This window comes from Ips typographus, linkage group LG6 (genome assembly GCF_016097725.1).
Source record: "Ips typographus isolate SLU linkage group LG6, UJ_Ityp_2.0, whole genome shotgun sequence".
Lineage (NCBI taxonomy): Eukaryota > Metazoa > Arthropoda > Insecta > Coleoptera > Curculionidae > Ips > Ips typographus.
This window is the reverse complement of record NC_138427.1, coordinates 6165336-6188452: the sequence shown is the minus strand read 5'-3', so window position 1 is coordinate 6188452 and position 23117 is coordinate 6165336. Positions and strand designations below refer to the sequence as shown.

General features: G+C 33.5%; 3 protein-coding genes and 1 pseudogene across 12 annotated transcripts in view; 3 read left to right on the top strand and 1 right to left on the bottom strand.

Annotated features, from left to right (window-relative positions):
- LOC145730567 (uncharacterized protein CG43867) overlaps window positions 1-23117 on the bottom strand; it is a 90533-nt gene that overhangs the window by 64735 nt on the left and 2681 nt on the right. For all 9 annotated transcript variants that reach the window (XR_014178645.1, XM_081981821.1, XM_081981828.1 and 6 more), the window contains exons 2-3: window positions 22267-22532; window positions 20822-21080 (exon numbers count right to left, since the gene is read on the bottom strand). Coding sequence is in view for 8 of the 9 variants with exons in the window: in XM_081981821.1 (XP_081837947.1) it covers window positions 20822-21080; window positions 22267-22343 (336 nt within the window). In the remaining variant the exon portion in view is untranslated. The remainder of the gene's footprint in view (window positions 1-20821; window positions 21081-22266; window positions 22533-23117) is intronic.
- Window positions 2828-4131, top strand: LOC145730571 (cathepsin B-like). Its single transcript, XM_081981841.1, is given in 4 exon segments — window positions 2828-3116; window positions 3118-3226; window positions 3361-3829; window positions 3881-4131. Coding segments are annotated over 4 exon segments (1002 nt in total). The 5' UTR covers window positions 2828-2898; the 3' UTR covers window positions 4087-4131.
- On the top strand, window positions 5462-6557 carry LOC145730577 (cathepsin B-like; annotated as a pseudogene). Its single transcript, XR_014178646.1, has 3 exons — window positions 5462-5913; window positions 5979-6193; window positions 6244-6557. The product of XR_014178646.1 is annotated as a cathepsin B-like (transcript).
- Window positions 18281-20411, top strand: LOC145730568 (cytochrome P450 6k1-like). Its single transcript, XM_081981836.1, has 7 exons — window positions 18281-18394; window positions 18446-19062; window positions 19116-19145; window positions 19195-19409; window positions 19468-19680; window positions 19908-20159; window positions 20211-20411. The coding sequence occupies exons 1-7, from the start codon at window positions 18350-18352 to the stop codon at window positions 20375-20377; spliced, it is 1539 nt and encodes a 512-aa protein (XP_081837962.1). The 5' UTR covers window positions 18281-18349; the 3' UTR covers window positions 20378-20411.

The following is a 23117-nucleotide window of genomic DNA, read 5'->3' as shown; positions in this document are numbered from 1 at the left end:
GTGTGTCTCGGGACCAATTCCTCTAATTTAAAATACACATTGCGTAATTGAGTTGCCTTTTGAGCTGTTCGTCAACGTTAATAATAATGTCTCTCTGATCTTTTTGATCAATTTGGTAAAAGAAACATTCTTTGAAACAACCTCCAGGCCACAGTACAAGTGAAGTGTATTTTGTCCTTACCTGCACAAAAAAGCTGGCGAAAATTCAAAGCAAATATTTTTGAGGATGTCACAATTTAAAATAATGAGTGTCTGAAATCAAACCGTGAATGCGTTTCTATACGAGTATACATCTGCCAGAGTGTAGCATTTTCATTTTCAAACGACGGCATAACATCATAAACAGACATTCCGCTTTTGCCTAACCCCAGCTATTGGGGACGAATAAATTGCTGTCGAGTCCGTATGCTGAACATTTTATGTAGAAATGTTCATAGTTTCTCACTGTTGGCGACAAGTTATTTTGGACTTTTCGAACGAGCATTAGTTGGAGAAATAATTAAAATACTGAATTTTGTCCACTAAGATTAGAGTTGATTTTACAGTGTGTCTAGGATAAGGAAATCTTGAAAATTGTTAGAGATACAGTTGACGTATGTTTACTTCCTGATTCCTAAACGTGTTGAAGCTTCTTCCTTTGTATCCTATTGTATCTTTAAGTACAATCGTATTGGTGTACAGAGTGATGAGTGGCCAGTGTACGAAGCAACTACAGATAATACTAATATAACAAGAATTTATGGATTAATGTTAATGTTGCACTATTATTGTTGCATACTTAAACAATTAAAGTATCTTCTTCTTAAAGTGTCATGCAGATTCCTGCGTAGGCGTCCATCGTTTCCCTCATCATATGATTCTATTAATTGCAGCGTTTTGTAGTGCCTGGAAGTCCCGTATTCCTGTCTATTGTCGTATGTTTTGGAGCCTTTTTGAGTATGTAGATGATTTGCACTATCCGCTAACATCACGGTATCATCCGCATATCGAATATTGTACATGGGACTGTCGGAGATTAACTCGGTGAAAGCTCTTTCCACATACCTACAAATTAAACAACATCGGAGACAAGATGCACCCCTGACGGACGCCCTTTTTCGTTTCAACATCCTCAGTTGTTCCTACGTTTTGGAGTTCCTCTCTTTGGTTTCAGTATAAATTGGATTCAGAATACTAGAATTTAAATTACTTTCAATCAAAAGTAGAGCACCAGCTGCAGAACATTATTATAACTGATTCACAATTTTAAACTAAAAATGTATCATTTATTATTCTCAAAAAATTGTCACGTACATGAATATTATGCACAAAATCAGAGAGTAAAATTGCAGTTGCCTGCATGTCAGTGTACACATCCTAAAATTCTGAAACGACTTAAAATAAAAATGCATAGAAATGAGCTCTTTCACGGTAACGTATTTTCAAATAATATTCTAAGTATGTGGCCCTTTAGTCGGGATTTCGTTATATGTAAGTTTTACGGTCTTAGACGGAGAATCTTAAGACCTTCGATATTGTCCCATAAACCATATTCCCGTAAAGTTGACCAGAAACGCCTTGATATTCTTTTTATTGCCCTCTTAAGAGCCTCCATATAGGATATTAGATAGTTTGAGATTCCGCGTTGGAATACACAAAACCTATCAATTTTTGTTACTTTTTATTACGCTTCGGGTATTCGGAAAATGGGCGCAACAAATATTTATTTTATTATTATTGTTCGGACAGAAATATGGATTTACGGATACGAAGTGTGTCTGCGACGTTCACTTTGGTGAAGAAAATCCACCATTACCAGCAAACTTCCAGCATCCAATTGAATAATTGAATCTTCCGGTTTCAAAACCCGACAAATTCACTTTTGGAAAAAAATTAAAACGAAGTATTACAAAGAAATACGATGCTAATTCAGAAAACAGAATTTAAGACGTAACCGTAAATGAAAGTAATTTATGTGAATATTCTAATGATATTCCAGATATTATGTTTAGTACATCAAAACGTGACAAGTCCAATTTATTCAATTAAATTTTTACTATATTACAGAACAAAAAAAGTTGTTTTTTTGGTTTAAATTATATTATGTTCTAGACATGTACAAACAACAATTAATCAATTAGAACACCTTTAAAGAGTTTTTGTAAATTTTCCAACATTTGACCTAAGTGGATTTGTCGGGTTTTTCCCTTGTCACTCATACTAACTGAAATCTCTAAGAAAAAAGTTATTTGTGCTACTTGGGAATAGGTGTAACATTATTATCTGAAAAATGATAAGTACGTTGACTCTACCTATATTTAATCAATTATAATGAATCAGAACAAAAACCATACCTAATAATTTTTACTTACGATGATTTACTAACAAACTGCATTAACTGATAATAATTAATGTTGCTAAATTTGACTGTAATAATAATAAATGCAATAAAAGTAGTTACCTAGATATTTCATTTTCTGAAATAACTAATGTGTTTTGTTTTGCTAGAATTTTATAAAAAGGATCGGCTTTTATGGTGGGTTATATGCCTGTTTGTTCGACAAATGCTCAATGAGTTATTTCGAAATAGACTGTGAAAAATTCACAAAAAGATAACATTTGCATACGTCCACTTGTTTCATACATTTTGTCTGAATACAAGTGCAGTACTAATAACTTCAACAATTTTTATGATAACAATTAACAACAAAACAATAATGGGAAACATGTTGTGTGCTAGTTTCGCAATTGATTTAGATCTTCTAATATTTGTTATCAAGTACTTCAAATTGCGTCTAGTCGACTACTTGACGGTAAAGTATAAATAAGACCAACTGACTCCTAAAACTAGGTCAGTTTAAAAAACGTAAGCAACAAGCAAAACATTAATTTCTAAGTTTATATCTTACAGAAACAAATATGATGTGTCAGTTTATATTATTATTTTTATCCCTCGTGTTTTTTTGCAATGCCAAATATCACCCCCTTTCAAAAGAGTTCATCGCAGCAACCAACGAGAAAGCAACAACATGGAAAGCAGGGAAAAACTTTGAGATTGAAGACTGGGATAAGGCGAAAAGGATGGCTTCTGGGGTTTTACCTAAAAAATTACGATTGAGGGCTCTGAATAATGAAAACTCATGATGAGAGTGAAGAAGTTCCTGATGAGTTTGACGCTAGAAAACAATGGCCCAAATGCGAATCACTTAGACAAATTAGAGACCAATCGAATTGTGGATCATGTTGGGTAAGTTTGGTTTTTAATTCAAGTCTCTAATTCTTAAAAACCACATTAAGTACATATTACATCTTCTTTCCTTAAACCTTAAATTTATACTCTATATTGTACAAAATCTATAGTCTTTGTGCTAATATTTACAGGCTTTTGGAGCTGTCGAAGCGATGTCTGACCGAATCTGCATTCACTCCAACCAAACCAAACAAGTTTACATATCAGCTGAAGACCTCATGGCCTGCTGTTATGGTTTTTCTGCTTGTGGTATGGGATGCAATGGAGGTTACATCGATTTTCCTTGGGATTATTGGCGTACCAACGGTATTGTAACCGGGGGGCTTTACAACTCTTCTCAAGGGTGCAAAGATTACTCCCTGGAACCTTGCGAGCACCACGTTGACGGTGACAAGCCTCAATGCACTTCACTAGACTTTACGACACCAGATTGTGTTAAATCATGTTATGATACTAGTTTGGATTATCAGAAATCTCTGACTTTCGGGCAAAATGGGTATGTGTTTACCAACGAGAAGCAAATCCAATTGGAGATCTACAAGAATGGACCTATTGAGGCGGCTTTTAGCGTTTATGCAGACTTTTTCAGTTACAAATCTGGTAAGTTACTCTACAAAATTAAATAATTGAGATTAACAGTTGAAATTTTAGGTGTTTATCAAGCAACTACAACAGAGGAAGTAGGAGGTCATGCAATAAAAATTCTTGGATGGGGTGTTGAGCAAGAAACTAAATATTGGTTGGTTGTTAATTCGTGGGACTATGATTGGGGTGATAATGGGTATTTTAAGATTCTTAGAGGTGTAGATCATTGTGGAATTGAAAGCGAAACTGCTGCCAGTTTACCATTATTGTAGAATGTATGTTTAAGTGATAATAAATTAAGTATTTTTTGAATTTTACTGTAAAAACGATTATTATAGTTTGTGGTTAATGGTTTAGAAGGTATCAGTCTTAATGATGCAATAACAAAAAATACTAAGTAAGAGCTACATATGTATAAACTCTGTAGATTCTATGTGAAATGTCTCAGAACTCAATGTATCATGTTTGTTGAAAATCATTTTTTAAAACTGCGTATTATAGGCATAATACTAAATTGTTTTTGATTAAGTAAGAATGATATAACTTACCAATCGTATTGAGAACTTTTCAAAACATTATTTGATTACAAATAAACAGGAAAACACTAGTTTGTCTAAAACAGATCTGGCATCCTACTGCAAGAAGACCAGTTGTTACAATTGCTATTAAAACTCGTCATTGGACTTGCAAGTAGATACTCATGAGCAAATGTTTGTTAATGGAACGATTTAGAACTCAAAGCCCATTGAAGTTTTACAAGAAAAGATGTTATTCCTTATAATCTAACTCAGAAAGATGGTTTAAGTTTCAAAAGGTGTCTGTTGCTGGATATTCCTTGTTGACCATCTTCAAAACGTTTTGGTAATGCAACATTATTTTCACTTACAACTCAACATAGAAAGTGGTGCACTCAATACCATCATCTACGTCTTAATAAAGTATTATCTGAAGAAAGATGTACTTTTGTCTGTGTGTTCAGAAGATTTCATGAACCAAATTTTAGTATTTTTTTATTTTTAGAGACGTTATGGTATTCGTTTTATTGTTGTTGTCCATTCTTCTCTTTCTTGTGCGTGTTGTGCTGCTTCGGAGAGGGAGTAATTGGTGATTTTTTTTATTTGATCTAACCATCGCAGTAGAGATCTTCCTTGAGTTCTTCTTCCCTCAACTACTAGTCTCTCCATACCTTCTCTTCGTCTTGTTATAGGTCCAAAATATCTCAGAATGCTTTGGTTTGGTGTCCTTAGTTATGTCAGTGTCTTTCCAGTTGATTATTTCTGCACCCGTCGATAATCATCACTTTGGTTTTCTGTACATTAATTCTGAGCCCGTATTCTCTGTTAACACTGTCTAATCTATTCATAATATCTTCAAGTTCTTCTGTTGAGGAAGCTAGTATTAAGGTATCATCAGCATAGCGGAGATTGCTGATTTTTCGTCCTCCAATTGTTATTCCTCCTTGCCATTCATCAAAGACAAGAAGAATAGTGCATGTTAAAACAAGATATTAAAACGTGTAAGTTACACATGGTTACTAAGCCAGCTTGGTACAAAAATTACGAAACTGATATTATTCATTAATTCTTGTGATTACCCAACAGGTAGAATAAATTTAATAATAAAAGTTTAGTGTTAAACGAAACCAATTTTGTTATCAACATTCTTTTACGACTATACTATTTGAATAGGCTATATATAACATCATGTTTTTGTTACCAAAAACCATAACTCTGTAGTGTGTAAAAGTTATTAGACAACTACACAAAATGAAACTTATCAATACAGTCCTAGTTCTACTTGCTACTTCATTATGTATCACCGCAGCTCTTCATCCATTCTCAGATGAGTACATTGCCTTAATCAATGAAAAGGCAACCACATGGAGAGCAGGAAGAAACTTTGCATTGGAAGACTGGGATTATTTCAAAAGAATTGCATCAGGAATTTTGCCTTGGATATTAAAAGTGGCATCAGATGGCAGCATAAATCCTCATGATGAGTCAGAAGAAGTTCCTGAAGAATTTGATGCTCGAGAGCAATGGCCAGAATGTCAGTCAATTAGGCAAATAAGAGATCAGTCTGATTGTGGGTCGTGTTGGGTAAGTTTCTCTATTACAATTTATTCGATAAGAGTCAGAAAGTTATAACTTTAAACTGTTTTCAGGCTTTTGGAGCTGTTGAAGCCATGTCAGACAGAATATGCATTCACTCAAACCAAACAAGACAAGTCTACGTTCTTGGATTATGATAGCTCCCTTACTTTTGGAGGCTCGGTTTATATGTTCACCAATGAAAAACAAATCCAGCTGGAAATTTACAAAAACGGACCGGTAGAAAGTTCGTTTACGGTTTTTGCAGATTTTGCTCATTACAAAAGTGGTAAGCCTGAGAAAAATATTGTAATGTTTTACTTCCTTTATATTTTGTAGGAGTTTACATCTCTCACTCTGATATACCGATAGGAGGACATGCAATTAAGATACTTGGCTGGGGTGTGGAAAATGACACTAAATACTGGCTAGTAGCTAACTCTTGGAATACTGACTGGGCTGATTTAGGTGGATATTTTAAGTATCTTAGGGGAGTTAATCAAGGTGAAATTGAATATCGAGCTGTAGCCAGTTTACCAGTGTTGTAAACCACATTTAACTTAAAGTTATATAGAACTCAAATACCTATATGCAAGGGAATTAAACTTTTCAACTTCAACAAAAAGGATTAAATAATGACATATTACCCAACTTTTCCGTAGTTTTTGTAAATAAAAATGGCGGCCATAAAAGATGAGCGTTATAAAACAAAAAAGAATCTTAACCGTAATCGACAATAATAATTTTGCAGCTCGGAAGGAGGAATTTCGAAGGAGATTGCATGCTGCGCCATGGCGTCACGTCCAACAAAGATGAATGATGACGTAAGTGAAATGTCAACGGGTCTAAGTAAGCTTATTCGTCTTGGGGCTCCCTTTTCCCGAGTGGACCCAGGTGTTTCCGCGAAGTCTCGTCCCCGTTACGTTTGATAGGGGTTGATCCTCGAAAAAACATCCATCAGTCAACGGGGGAGTTCTTCTTCGTTTTCTCCCCGACCGTTTTATAAAAATTTATTTGCGCATTTTACGTCGACATGCTGCACACCATCTCACCAACCAAACGCTCTAACTAATGAGGAACTTTATATTGGAGTGAACGATTTATCTACAAGAGTAATCCTAGAAGTTTGGTATAAAAGTAGGGTGCTTTAGTTTTGTTTTTGTTAACAACAAAGAAAAATGTTCTTTTGTACAACAACACAAGCTTATTTCTTGTATGAACGTTAGTTAATTTCATTCGTTTCACAGCCATTAACAAAGTGGTCCATCAAAGCATAGTATAGCAAGTAACTAACCAGTGGCTAAGTGACACTATCTTTGTGCTAGAAAATAGTCATCAAAAGGCAAAAAAGCAAAAATACAAACTAAGTTTTAATGAAGAAGAAATTTCAAAGTAAAAAAACTGTTTCAAAAACAATTTCTTGACTTAAGAAGAAGAGGTATAAAGTCGTTACTCAAATGTCATAGTCTGTCAATCTGAGGATAATATAAATAGAAGAGTGAGGAATATCAAGACAAAACATATAAAGAGTACCTCGTTGACTGTTCATATACACAAGCAAAAATTAAAATGTTTTGTTGCTGATCTGAATGATCTGCACTAATAATACTAGAATCTAAGTCCGAAAATGTGTTTCAATTTCTGAGATATTCTTTTAGTTGTCGTCTCCTTTAAGGAGGCAATTTGAGAAGAATAGAAAAGTTGTTTTCTGAAACTCAACGATTTTCTAATTTTTTTTGAAGAACCATAGATGAAGACTATGAAGAGGAAGTTGATTTGTTTAAGAAAATAAAGAATTCATCTAAGAGCAAAATTGTTCCACTTAAACCAAACATTCTTCAGTCTTCTCCACGATAATTCTACCAACATTTGTTTTTGTATTTGATTCTAAAACAGATTTTTTCCTCAAAGTAATACCTGCTTCCTTAGTAAGGAATCATTAAATTAATATCCAACGTATGTTTCTATTAATGTCATTTAGAGCGTGACTCTGGGAAAAAAATAACAAATATTAGCATTATCACAATATGGAAATGGTCTCATTGTTTTCTGTCACTGTTTCTTTACCAAGATTCAAAGCAAACTATTATCTGGTTCTAGCTGCAAATAACATAATAACTGACATGATGATTGATTCATTCTTAGTATCAAATTGGCGATCACTTGAAACGTTTTTAGTTTGGTAAATTTTAATCAGTACATCTCTTATCTTTAACAAAAAATTATGGATCTTCACTGCTTTATGTAACGATCGCATATATTCTTAATTTGAACTAATAACGTCAGATTAAGCAGAGGTCCGCTCGGCCATTACCAACATCAATCTTCCGTTTTCGACTTACAGTAATGTCGAACATTCCGCATTATAATGGACATATTTATTACCTATTGCCTTGGCAGGCAAACAAATTAACCTTAAATCAAACCAAGTAATTAATAATTGAATATTGTGGCATAATCTAGGAATAAGTCACCAACTGTATAAATATGCACCTTTAATGGACTGCGATTTATGGGAAGATGCACTCATGCATTTAAATTACATCAGATGTGATATAGGTTCGATTATTGCTGTTTAATATTCATCCAGCGTGGTGAGTAAAGCGACCATGCTCGGTATAGAGTCGGATATCTATTTGCTTGCCATTATTGAGAATTGGAGGTTCCTTTTTGTTTGAGAAGATAATATATTGAGAGAGGAATTTTATTTGACGTTTATATCCTCAAAGATTCTATTGCCACCTTTAAAATGCTACCCGAAAAATTGGGTATTTAATAGCAGACGACCTCTATAAACCTACTAGTCGTTTATAATTTCATGAGAGTTATCAAAGTGAAAGCAACGTAACGTTTTAATACCAACGGGACGATGAAAGCAGCTTAATCGAGGGTAAAAAGAAAATATTATATAATATTTAAGACGGGAGCGTTTAATAAAATTTGAAGCTTTCAGTCATAACAGCTTGCTTTTTGCTGATATTTTTCCTCTTTACGCTTCAGTTGCAGACATGAGAGAAAATGGATTTGCTAAAAAGTATAAAAAGCTGGCAAGAGTGTTCCTGAATATAAAACAGCATATACGATGCTTTGTTTATGGATTATTTTTGCCGTTATATTTAAAATATGCTGACGTTGAGTAGCATGCGGGGACTCGTAGTGAGAGAGCTTCGATTTGTTCTTTCCATAAACTTTCAGAGAACATCAACTTTGGTTTATGTTTATTGAACAGTTTATTAACTTTCTGTCAAATTACTTATTAGTGATATGAACAGAAAAAGTTTTAAAAGTTTCTTTATAAAGATCTAGTTGTATTTCGAAACTTCTTTCTGACCAGCAACCTTGTTTTAAAGTTCATTTAATCTGATTATAGTCTTCTTATAATTTCAGCCCTCTACACCATTTTTAAGTGTAGTTCAGAAAAGGACAAGTGAGATTCAGAAAAGGTCAAGCGTAATTCAGAATAAGGAACTGCAATTCAGACACCATCAAATAAAATTCAGAACACAAAGGCAATTACATAAAATTCTCTGTGGATAAAATTACCAAAGCTGAAACTCCACTTTTCCACTACTAACATTGAAAAAATACCATTATTGACCTTTTAGTAACTTGAGAAATTAGTTTTCTTTATCTTAATCATCATTGTGATCTAGATCGAAAATAGAGTCTAATCTCTAGCTCTAGTCTGGCACAAACACAACAAAAAAAGAAATATTACTGACCTAGGTAAATAATAATGTCAATGTCTCTTAAGGCATATGAAATATACTTGACTTGACAGACTATCTTCATGTTTTGTTGTTATCCAACATTTTTAAATTTTCAATAAAAGGACAATCAAAAATATGGTAAATGGTGGAAAAAACGCTAGATTAGGTTAAGACAGCTTTTATTTACCTTATGTCTTAGATCCCTCCCTCCTTAGTCGCTTTGCTTCTCGGGATTTAATTTTGACACATTGTCAATAAAAGCGTCTGTCTAAACCTTGGTTAATAATATACTATTATAATACAATGAATGTTATGAAAAAAATAACACAATTTAGGTTAAAAATTAAACTGAATTACACTTGATATACTTTCTGAATTTCAATTGACTATTCTAAATTTCCTTTGACTCTTTAAAAATTACAGTTAGAAATGGTGTAGAATATTAGTGTACCAAGAAATATGTTTTTTATATTGACCATTGACAGGAACTAACTTCTTAATCTTTTGGAAGAGTTATTTAGAGATTTTTATTCTACGAAATGTTTTTCCTATAATAAACATATTGAATACATTCAATTTTGTAATTTTGTTTGCTAAATATAGGCGTTTTAGTACGAAATTTATGAAAATCGTTGCCAATTTGATACTAAGAATAGACTAGATCAATAACTTTAAAAGGCGCAGTTACTTGAACAATATTACTATCACTCATCAGTTGTTAGATTGGTTTATTGATTTTTGCCGGTACAACTAGTAATAGTGAAATAAACCTCATTTCCAGATTTTGAATAATATTTTTCAAATTAATTTGTTTTCCAGAGTCACACTATGAATGATATTAATAAGAACATTTCTAGAATATTAATTTCCTTACCTTAGGCTTTACTTTGAAAAAAACCTCTATTTTAGAATCAAATACACAAAAAACTATTATTTATTTGTTATAAGAGGACTAGCGAATATAACAAACTTCTTCCAGTCACGAAACATTCAAGGAGTATTCAATTTTTGAAAGTAGATCTTAATTTCGGTGAAATCATTTTCAGAATTTCCGGAGAAAGAAAAAGAATCATTTACAATCTCGATCTGGGTTAAATGGAGCATGAAAAGGCAGAAAACATATCTCCTGCGACTCGATTTACGGTAGGGGAATCCGTTTGTGACAAAAATGCTGAGTCGCTACGTAAAGGCCAAATATTTTAAATCGAAGGTCTCCTTAAAACAGGGTTAAGCCTTATTACTGCGGTCGAATGGAATGGTTTATACTCTATCCCCGTTATTTATAGAGTATTTCCACCAAAGTCGCCCCGTTTTATCTCGAGCAGTATATTTTGGCAGGCGCTATTTCTTCTCTAATGTTTCATGGCTTTCAACTGGCTTGTTCCGTTCTTTTAGTGCCAACTGCGCCAGCAATATTTTCCCTAAGAGAAGTAATTTGAGCGAAAGCTTTACAAGACTCTGTAATTGTTCTGACAAAGGGGAGAACAATCAGAGTAATGAAGCAGTTAATAACTCCAAACCGCATCCCGTCTTTAAAGTTTCAATGGTTATTCCAAATTACTTGTTCCACTTTCCAACAAACAAAATTGCTTTTCTCTATGTATATCCTGTTTGTACTTTTTACTATCATACACTGTTGGTAAAAGGCTCCTGTTACATACAGCAAAAGCTGGGTAATTCATTTGGTGGTCATATTTGTAGGTAAAGTGTATCACAAACTTAGTGTTGGTGCTTCTTACAACACAAATACATTGTCATCATTGCTAAAAATATACAAAAGGTAATCAAAAGTAAACATGGAGAACTGACTACCCTAACTCGTTTCATTCCAATTGGTTTGCCCTATTTCCTCTCTTTCCTAGCACATAGCGTAAGACGAACTTCTTTAAATTAATCACCGAACTCCAGGAAGCTAAAAGAGGGACCCACACTACAATGGCGCACATAAAACAGAAAATTTAAACCATTACCTAAACCTAAACCATTTCGAGATAAGCAAATCTAATAGTACGTCGGCATGCGATAAACCACATTCCCCCTAAAATTACACCCTAAATGGTTGTTGTATTGAGTTTTGGAATTTTTCAGAATTAGATTAAATTGTCCGGTTATATTGTTCTTGTTCTAAAACTGATAAAAGCTACTAACGAAATAATCAATAATATTTACCAAATATCAAGCTTTTTCAGTTTGAACCGAATAGAGATCAATGGAACTAAACTCTTGTTAGTGGAGATAAATGTTTCCTGTCTTGTCCTCCCTAGGGCACTACTCTAAAAGATGTTTTAGTCCTTTTGTTATCGGACATTCTTTCTATATCATCTGGGTCATTCCATTTAGATCGTGTTATCCGTTAAATGTTATCAGCAGCTTTTTGATTTGTGGCTATTTCTTCTTTATTTTGTGGCTAGTTTTGACTGTTTCTTGACCTTAAAACCTTCCATGTTGCTCTTTTTTTTCGCTTCGTAAAAGGTATTTTTGGGAGAGTGTTGCCATCTTGTAAATAATGATACGTGGTTGGCAAACTTCTGAAGTTTATGATTTATCGGCTCTTTTGTCTATACAACTAGGTACTTAAACGGTTTGCCGAAAATATGATTCAGCGTTATGGAAAACTGGAAGAATTACTAAGAATCGATACAAATTATTATTAATATTAGACTTATGATGTTGTTTTTGTTTCATCCTCCACCAAAACTTTCAAATCAATGATTATAGCTTGCTTTTTTCCTTCGAAGCAGTTGATTATCATCTTAGTTAAATCTATAAACTATTAGGAAGGAAATATAAGAAATGCTTTTTCTAGAAAAATGAATTACTGCGGTGATCCACGTTATTTGGGATTTTGTTTATTAACACACAACAAATATTTTATATTTTTAATTTTTTTTATACTTATTTGCGTGGGTTTACATTTAAAAAAATAAAGTTGTAAGTACCTTGATGTCTACCTACTAGGTACTCAAATTTGCTTATTTTAAATGGAACACCCTGTATATTATTACATTTTTGAATACTTTCTTACTATGTATGTTTGATGTATTATTGCGCGTCGTCATATCTATATCTATATTCAGTTGTTATCTCTTCTTAAGGTACAAATAGCATGCTTGTAGTAACGTGATCATAATTGTGAAGGTCACGTGACTCTTTTTAAGTTTAAAAAAGCTACCTTGCAATCACGTGATTATATTTACGACTAAAAGTAATTTCTGTAAGTCAAGTGACTGTTTTCAATGTCAAAATAGAATCCTTAAGGCCACGTTACCATTTTCACCGTACAAAAGGCACCTAAAAAAGGTCACGTGATTGTTTGCAATAATCAAATTCAGTTACGAAAGTCACGTAACTATTTTGAAGCGTCGAATGGAATCTTTCTCTCCAGGTCACTTGACTCTTCTTAAGATTGAAAAAGCTACCTTACTATCACGTGACAATATTTAAAGCCGAAATGTTGCTCTGAAGGTCACATGACTATCCTTGCAATCACGTGATTATGTCTACGACTGTTTGTAATGTGAAAATGGCATCCTTAGGGTTACGCTATCATTTTTACGATTAAAAAAGGACCTAAAAACGCTCACGTGATTGTTTTCAATTTCCAAAGTCAAGTTACAAAGGTCACGTGACTATTTTTAAGCATCCAATCTGAAAGGTCACATGACTCATCTACGGTTCTTTACCATCATTGCTGTCACGTGACCATTTTTACTAGAAGGAATTTCTGTAATGCACGTAACTGTTTTCAATGTCAAAATAGCATTCTTTAGGTTAAGGTTGCATTATCATTTTTACGATTAAAAGGAGACATAAAAATTGTCAGGTGAATGTTTGCACATTCAATTACGAAGGTCACGTGACGGTTTTCAATGACCATCCTTGCAGTCACGTGACCAATTATTGTTTTCAATGTCAAAAAAGCATCGTTATGGGCACGTTACCAGTTTTAGTATTAAAAAAGGGACTCCAAAAGGGCAATTGATGGTTTTCAATTAACAAATTGACTTACAAAGGTCACGTGACTATTTTCAAGCGTCTAATGGAATCTTGAAGGTCACGTGACTCTTTTTAAGGTTAAATTGGCTACCTTGCAGTCACTATTTAAAACCCAAATATTGTTCTGAAGTTCACGTGGTCTTTTTTAGGATTGAAAGAAATTTCTGAAGATCACGTGAATGTTCTCAACTAGAAAAAATTATCTACAAAGGTCACGTGACTAGTTTTATTAAAAACCTCTGAAAATTGCTCTTCTAAAGAAATGTTTCCATAAAGTTGTTGCTAATTTTCCAGAGAAAAGTTTTAGGCAATATTTTGTGGTGGTTTTCGATGGACCACATTTGATTCCACTTTTTGTAAAATGATTGTACTTAAAAAGGACTTTTGTCAAGGCAGATGTTGATCCATAAGTTTACTTTCAAACCACAATACATAGTGAATCTGTAAAAAAATAGCACTCAAAACTAAAATTAAAGTGACCCTTAACTCAACTGGAAAACGGACTTAAAAACTTCGGTAAAATATAGCGGTAGACCAAAATGAAGATACATAAAAGATAGGAATACATAATGAGGGTCCCATTAGTTATAATTCCAAAAGCTGGAAACCTTAAAACCAGTTAAGCGGATCTAGGAATACCGGACACGGATCGCCGACACTAATTTACCGTTAATACCCTCGGGCACTAACAAATTATCGAACGATATTAGAAAAGTTTTGCCGCATTGGAACATAAACTTGCCGTGTGGCGTAAATCGTTGTTCTGTGAATATTCGCAGTAGATTTGCGAGCGCTTCGACCGTTTGATGCACGTGGAGGAAATTAGTCAAGTCGGGACCGTTTGGGAATAATGGGCCTGCTGCCACTGTTAGGCCGTTAGGCTCGAACCCGTAAATTATTTAATTCAGTGGTGTTGGTAACATTGGACTAACTTATGGGCGCACAATGGAGCGGACATCATAAATTTTTTAGGTTTTAAATTCGCCAGTTGCTCCCCCAACGTCCAAATTTACAGCATTCAAAATGAAAGTTAGAAAAATTCAGTTTGGTTTGTGCCAAGTCGATTTGAGTTTGAGAATGGGCACAAAAAGAGTCTTGCAAAACAGTATCTGTTGTAATAATTATATCCCAGTTACAGAACTTTCTCTATAGTTTTCCCTCATTGATCAGACTCCATAACTTTGGGCAGTAGTCCCTTAGTGGAGATTGTTTGCTTCTGGTGTTGTTAAACCAAACAGCACTAAGCTTTCCCCAACACATCCTTGAAATGGAACAGGAAATACAGATTAGTCCTCTTCTTGGCAGAACCCACGGCAGAACCCACATTTTTGTTAACTTCTACTCCGATTAGATTAATGGAATCAGCAGTTAAACTGTCTTCAACCAAATGTTGCGTGTCTCTTATTGTTTGTTCTCCATTTTTGGGACTATTTATCTGCCCTTTTCTTCTTTATGGCCGTTTTGGAAATTAAGTTAGCTACACCATGGAAAGGTTCCGGTCATCTACCTTCACGATCTGTGTCGTCCGCATTTTTATTGCTTTGTTGGCCTTCATGCCGGGTATTATTCTTTCTTTCTCCTAACTGTTTTAGCGTCTTCACCACTAAATTTGATGCTACTTTGCTAATCCCCACACCTTTAAATGCCTTTTGACAGTGAGAGAAGGTTCCAACTGTTGATTTGCAGCAAACGTCTCTCCTTTTTCTCCTCTCTTCTTCTATCCATGGCAGTCCTAAAATATGGTGGCTAGTGCATATTTGGACATTCTCCTCACATTCCCACACTTCACATTTACCAAGTGGAGACGATGGTTTTGGCGAATCATAATTATTTTCTATGTTTTTTAATTTTTGATATTCAAAATCGTTGTTTTGGATAGAAACTCTCAAGACATAAGACGTTATAGTTTTTTTGATTGGCCATCAATTGCTAAACTCAGTCGGAAAAGTTTTAATATTAACTTTGCTATATCTAAGTTTTGTACTCTACCCTATACAAACCATTATATTTACTGTCTGTGTGTAATTTTGCTATGAAACAACATGCAATTTGGTAAATCCTAAATTTAAAATATTGGTTTAACATTAACTGAAGTTTAGTGATCACGATCTCTAAACTTTATCATAACATCAATACCCTTGTCACAAATTGAAAATCACTAGAGACAACCAGACACCAGAGATACAAAGAAGAATCGGATTAGGCTGGACTGCATTTGGCATATTGAAGAACGTATTAAACTTTAAGAGAAAGATATACAATGAATGTGTGCTTCCAGTTGTAACATACGGATGCTCACTAAAAACAACATAAATAAGCTTCAGATATCACAGAAGAAAATGGAAAGATCGGTGTTAGAAATTAAGCTCATGGAACACGTAACGGGGATACAGGACATCATAGAGAAAATCGCAAAGCTAAAATGGAGATGTGCAGACCATGTAGCAAGACAACGATGATAGACTATTAGAATGAAGACCCCGTGAAGATAGAAGAAGTCAGGGCAGAATATACGAAGAATGGAACACAATTGGATGCAACTTGAGCAGAAGAAGAAAGAAACTCAGAGAAGAATAGAAATTCTTGGCGACATAGAAAGGAGGCTTATGTTCAGTGGACACGAGAAGCTGAATGATGATGATGAAGCTTAGTGAACTGTATAAAATATGAAATCCATTTATTTCGAGCTCTTGGAATTAGTTATGTTATGGGTTATTTGTTTTCGTTTGACATCCATTGTGTTGTTTGGATGTCTATCAGTTATAATTGTTTTTGATTGCGTTTCCGTGACACTTTTCAATAATCATCTTCAAATAATAGTTAACCCAGCTCTTAAAATAACTATGATATATGACAAGGAACTTTAAAAATTATAAACTATACAAAGATGATTCAAGTAATCCGGAAATGATTGGTGATAAAGGCAGAATCGTGCGCTACTATTCTTCTGCTTGTCGTCATTTAAAAACACTACAAAATTGACTATAGCGAGTTAAGTTTTCGCTAATATGACCGTTACAGAGAGAAGTAGATAAGTATCTTCACATCTAAGTAGAACATCCTATATAGACCAAAATTATCACTTTTTCAAGAGAGGAAAGATTGATGATAGTATTATAAATACTGCTTACATAATATTTGAAAAAATGGCAGAGACAAAATAAGCCAAAATTGGCAAGAAGAGCAAAAAAGATTATACTCAAAAAAACGTTTTCAATAATACCTGTTTAGTGTTTCAATAACTAATACCATATCCATTAGCTTTTGTAACTAGTTTTTGAGTTTGCACACATTTTGTACAATATGGGAATATCTAATTGATTCACTGAAACGTATATTAGATAACAACTATTTGTTTGGGATGTATATTAGAACAAAAAGGCTTCCAAATCTATTCAAGCTGCCTCACCAATACATAATTCAGGTTCAGGCCCTGAGGAATATTATTGATTTTAAATGGAACTGTGTAATACTTGTGTAATATAATACAAAGTTACAAATTGAATGTATCTCGTTCTCACTCGTTAAACTTAACTCTGGCTTTCTGCACCTGGTATTTTATACAAATCCAAATGATTATATAAAGGTAGTTCTGAAACTGAACTTTAAATAAGAACCATCTTATCCTATTCCAAATGTAGAGAAATTTAAATTGGAATCTCTAGTTGAAAAGTTGCAAAACTGTCGTTTTCTCAATCTTTTCTTTTCCTCGACACTCTATCAGCTTAAAGCCATTAGAATCTCATTTAGCTGGACCCACACTATCAATTGAAGCAGAAAATTACCGTCGCATGCTTTCCACGGGCCTAAATCCGTTTCCTTAGTAATTTTTTGCGTTAAGGATCGTTGACTGAATTATTCATGGAATTTGGTCAAATTGGATATTCCACCAAAACCTTATTCGGAAATTCAGGATGACGTTAAAGCAACCAAAATTGCGTTGTAATACTTGATTTTAGAGGTTTATTCTTTTTCAATGTTCACACTATAAAATGTATCAAAAAAAGCTAAAAATTGGACTTTCTAGAACACTTAGGACAGATTACAACACGACTTGTAGTGTCTTTTTGATGTGCAGTTCTCAATAAGGTAAAAAGCTAAGAATTAAAAAAAATCCAATAGACACCTTGATGGTGGTACTTAGTATACTGAGCTGAAAATTAACCAATTAATAACCAAAGTAGACTATTTTCTTTTTCTATTCAAGAGAAAACTGAAACTAAATTACTTCACTTTAACATTATTTTATACTTTCATAAATCGAAAACTTAATTTTATGACTTAGTTACATGCAAAACATCCGTGGGAAATCGTACTAGAAACGAAGTAGTATGTCAAATGCAATAATTATAAATAATAAATATTTATTTACAGACACAAACATGTTAAAAGTAAAAAAAATCATGCATATCTTCATTACAAAAAAACATTATATTATGACGCTGTGAGTATATGACCCGTAACAGTTATGCTCACACAGTAACGTAGTAAATAATAAATAATCATTTACAGAAGACAAAGTACCAACTGCAAATTCATTTAAGTAGTCCGGTCCTGGAAGACCAATTTTGAGATAGATATCCTGAACGGAAATAACCAGTGCATAATTGTAAATAATTTTTTCTAATTGCAAACAAATTAAATTTAAATAGTATTTGTTGTTTTCCTAGGTCAGAAGAAGCGTACAATTAGGAAATCATAAAAATTTTATGGTTGGTCGTGATTTAAACTTATAAAGTATGAAGAAAAGAAACGAAGACACATTTTCAGCTCATAACTCTGACGTAAGTAGATTAAAATGTTTTAACTAGTTTTCAACACGGTTTTAATTGTAGATGAGTTCTTACGGATCACTATGGACAATAGTTGTTTGTCTTTCTTTATTCCTTCTCCCATACATTTACTTTACCAGGAAATTCAAATACTGGAAAAATAAGAATCTATTCTATCTACAACCCATTCCACTTATGGGCAGCTTTCTGTCAGCCCTTAAAGTAAAACAAACCCTGGCAGAATGGTTAGGGGATTTATGCAAGAAAACCAAAGAAGACTGTTTTGGAATTTTTGTTTTCGATCAACCAGTTTTGGTGGTGCAAAGTCCCAAATTAGTAAAAGCAATACTGCAGAAAGATTCTGGATATTTCCAAAACAGATCAGTGGCCAGTTACGATCATGACCCCGTAATGCAAAATTTAATGTTCTTCTCCAAAGATTCTAAATGGAAGGAAGCTAGGACCAAGTTGTCTCCTGTTTTTACGTCAGGAAAATTAAAGCAAATGTTTCCGTTGATTCTTGAAGAAAGTCAAACTATGACTAAATACATTGCTGGAATTGAAAATGTGCCAGATGTGGAATGCAAAGAGATTTGTGCCAAATATTCTACTAACGTTATTGCCAAATGTGCTTTTGCTGTTGATGCGCAGTCGTTTAAGAGTGATAGTGCTGAGTTCAGGTAAATGCCACTCTTAACTGAAAACTTTCCTCAAAACTACATACAAATTTTAGGAATCTGGGAAGGAGAATATTTGAGTTTCGGTAAATGTCCTGATCCTTTATAAATTCAGAAATAACCTTATTTTTTTAGAACATCCACAGCTCTCAGACAGTTTGCATCCATGCTAGCTCCAAAATTTGCAAACACGTTCAATATAACTTTTCTTGAACCTTTTATAATTAAGAGGTTAGGCGATATATTTCTTGATGTCTTTCACACCAGGATGACCTCAAACCACAAAGGAAACGATATGGTTGACATTTTTGTTGAAGCGAGAAGAAATTCAAAAATATCGGCTAAATTTGGTAAAATTTATCACACAAATATGTTGATTTTTGTTTGCGTAATGAAATCATTATCTAGATGATAACATGGTGGCAGGTCAAGCACTGCAATTCTTTGCTGCCGGATTTGAAACTGTTAGTGGCATTTTAAGTTTTACTCTATACGAACTGTGCATTCAACCTGAAATCCAGAATAAACTGAGAGATGAAGTTTTAAAAAATATTAAACAGTACAATGGGATTACTTATGACGGAGTGTCTGAAATGAAATATTTGGATATGTGTGTAGCAGGTATGAATTTACTTTTTTCTAGTTTTAAACGACATTTTAGCGAATTATCTCCCTGACAACCAATCCATTTATTTCAAAAGCTAAAACGATCAAGATAACACATTGCTGTGACAAGAAAAAGTTCTTCCACTTATCTGCGTGGCTTTTTAACCACCAGCTTAACTGGCTATTTTCAGCAAAATGTCTTCCCGGTTACGTGTTTTATTTGAAATGGGCTATTTTTTTAGAAACCCTTCGTAAATACCCAGTTCTGCCCTTCATTGACAGACAATGTTTGTCTGATTACAAAGTGGAAGGTTCAGATTTAATTATAGAAAAGGGCACCCCTGTTTATATCCCAATGTTCAGCTTGCATCACAATCCAAACTTTTTCCCTGAGCCCAATAAATACGACCCGGAGAGATTTAGAGAAAAATCCAATATCAACCAAAACGGATTGTATTACGTTCCTTTTGGCGATGGACCTAGAAATTGTATTGGTAAGTTGGAATATGTTTAGCAGATTACAGGTAATCATGAGCTTGTTACAGGTGCCAGATTTGGTTTGTTAGGAGTTAAAACTGGGCTAGCATCAATAATTTCAAACTACAAACTAGAAGCTACGGAAAAAACTCCAGTTCCAATTAAGTTTGAACTGAAAAGTTTTGTGTTACAGTCGTCTGTTGGAGTACCATTAAAATTTGTTCCTCTCAATTAACTGGTTAATAGAATAATATCAAAACTGTTGAAAATGTAGTTTTATTGTAAAATTGTCACAGGGAAACTCATTTCATGTTTTATACAAAATAAACTAATAATTATGGGAGCCAAATACAAAATGATTAAATATAGTCGGTATGCAGGTACTTATCAATGTTAATTCAACTTATTAATATTTAATGACCACCAGAAACAGAAAGAAATCAACTTATACAGGGTAGACCTTTGGGAATTGCATCGATCAATTATGGAAAAAGTACAAATAAGTAAAATCAGAAAAATGTTTTTTGTCGTGCATCTAAAATATTTTCAAAATTGCGTGTGTAAATGTATGTTCTGTTGAACTCTTCCATCCAGTAAAATTTTACAGGAGGGACAAAAAACCATACAACTAAGCAACTTGCTGCTTTTTTTGCCTAAACACAAACTACGTTAACCTTACCTTATCACGTAGCATATCGCGGGTCCTGGTGGCTTGAACACGATTTCGTTGCAGCTCTAGTTGTAACTCCAGACAACGTTCCTTCCAATTCACTTCTCCAAGAGGTGTATTACTAGGTCCAGATTCTAACGAGTCTAAAAGACCGTCCCGAGTTTTAGAATTGGTCACTTCACTAGCACTAGCACTAGCACTAGATCCTGAAGAATGTTTAGCCCGACGCGGAAGAAGTCTTGGAGATGATGGCGTTGATTGGGATAACCTTAAATAACGATTTTCTTTTGGAAATTGTTTGTAAAAAGATGGGAATACAGAAAGTTAAAAGTGAAATAGTGCTGCTAACTAGTGATGGGCGTAAATTTTCCGTGACCGATTATTTACCGGTAAAGTAACAGTGACAAGAAAATTTTCCAGTTTTAACAGTAAATTAGATTTTGACCAGTAAATTTAATGGATCTAATTGAAATTTGCTTTAGAAATATCATTTTCCTGTCATGACGGTCACTAATTTCATTAAAGTCATTTCTGGTAAATATTGTGAAAATAAAATCCTGAATAATGAAGACTGAATAAAAGGCTGTTTTGAATGGTTATTTATTGTTTTAGAGATTTTAGCTCATCAATAATAAAAAAATAAATAAAATAAAACTTTTCTGACAAAATGATTCTTGTACCAAATAAGTTCCAATCTTATGACTTTTTTTATGAACAATTTTGACATTAGCAATAGATATCACGTGGTTTTTGGAAGATAATTTAGCTAAGCAGTCACGTGACTACTGTCAAAATAACTGTCATAAATCTGAGAAACCCGTTTTGTATTGAATACTGCAAGAAAGCTTTTCTAAACTCGAATTTTTGCAACTTTTGAGCAGAGTTTGACAGTCAGGAAAAAATTGCTTGTCAAACCCGCTTGGAATGCAAAAATAACAAATTTAAACACATTTTTGAAATCCTCATTAAATGTTCTTCCAATAACCTAAAAAAATATATGTAAGGGAGAAAAGCGGTGTCAAAGTTTAAACTGCCAAAAATACAGTTTGAAAGGACAGTCAGGAAAAAAATCGACTGTAAAACCCACTTGGAATGAGAAAATGACTGTTTTAAGTACATTTTTGGAATCCTCATTAAATTTCCTATCCAACAACATAAAAAAAACACTAGAAAATTTGGTACAGTCAGGGAGAAAACCGGTGTCAAAATTTGGACTGCCATAAAGAAACACAATATTTGTAATTTACTGGTAGATTACCGGTCAAATTTTCATAGTAAAGTAAATAACTAATCCAAAGATTACTCAATTAATTATGATTCTCGAGCTCATAAAATATTTAAGTTCCGGCTTAAATTACATTAAACAAAACTAGCAGTTGAACATTTAATAGGAAGTATTGAAAGGAACTGCACAATATAAATACAACTTTTTAATAAAACTGCAATATTTTTACCTGGTGATATCTCCAAGTCGAGCCAGAGGATCATATCCACTGCTATGTCTCTTCTTAGATGAAGATCCTTGCGCCATTTCTTAAGTTAAAATAGTTTCAAATTTTCACGCGTTTTTTCTAGTTAAAAATGGATGGAAACATGAAATATCACAACCATTGTCCAATATGACAATATTAAAAATATTGCACTTGCTAGGCATGTTTGAAATTTCTACGTTACAAAATGGCTTCTGACGTGAGGTAGATGTACGTTGATTCAGGAAACTCTGAAATGAAAAAACCCTTTTAGTCTTCATGTCGAAATGTAGTTTGACAAGCAAATTACAATTTCGCTAACCCTAAACTATGATTATTTTTTACGTAAACATAATAAATTTTGGGACATTTTTCTATTCCAAATTAATTAAGCCAACCAGTTATTAGACATGGTCACGCGATTTCAGCATAATTTAGACTCGATAAATTTGGCCTGAAAGGGCGAGAAAGAAACGTAACCCAAATTATCTCGTCAAATAAATCGAAAGCGGCACATATTTCAACATGCGTGTCAAAGGGCTATAAGGATATATCAACGACGAAATGTAAATTTTGTTCGCCTTTCAAATGCCTATTTTTTAGTTTACGATTATTCTTTTATTACTTAAAAAATATATTTTTGAAGAAAAATCTTCTTAAAACTTTTATAAAATTTATTGTAATTTAACTAAGTAAAGAAAGGTGACTTTGCTGCTCTATTTTCTCAAAGAGAACAGTGAAATTGTGTAAAATGGTTAATAAAATTTACCTCCTTACTAACATTAATTTAGCTTCAAATAATGTGTATCTCAATACAAAATTAGATTAAAAAGAAG

Excerpts from the sequence above, each read along its gene's own strand:
- LOC145730568 (XM_081981836.1), top strand. The coding sequence starts at position 18,350 with ATGAAGAAAAGAAACGAAGACACATTTTCAGCTCATAACTCTGAC. Across the intron at positions 18,395-18,445 it reads TTTCAGCTCATAACTCTGAC|ATGAGTTCTTACGGATCACT; the intron begins GTAAGTAGATTA and ends TTTTAATTGTAG. Across the intron at positions 19,063-19,115 it reads AGTGATAGTGCTGAGTTCAG|GAATCTGGGAAGGAGAATAT; the intron begins GTAAATGCCACT and ends TACAAATTTTAG.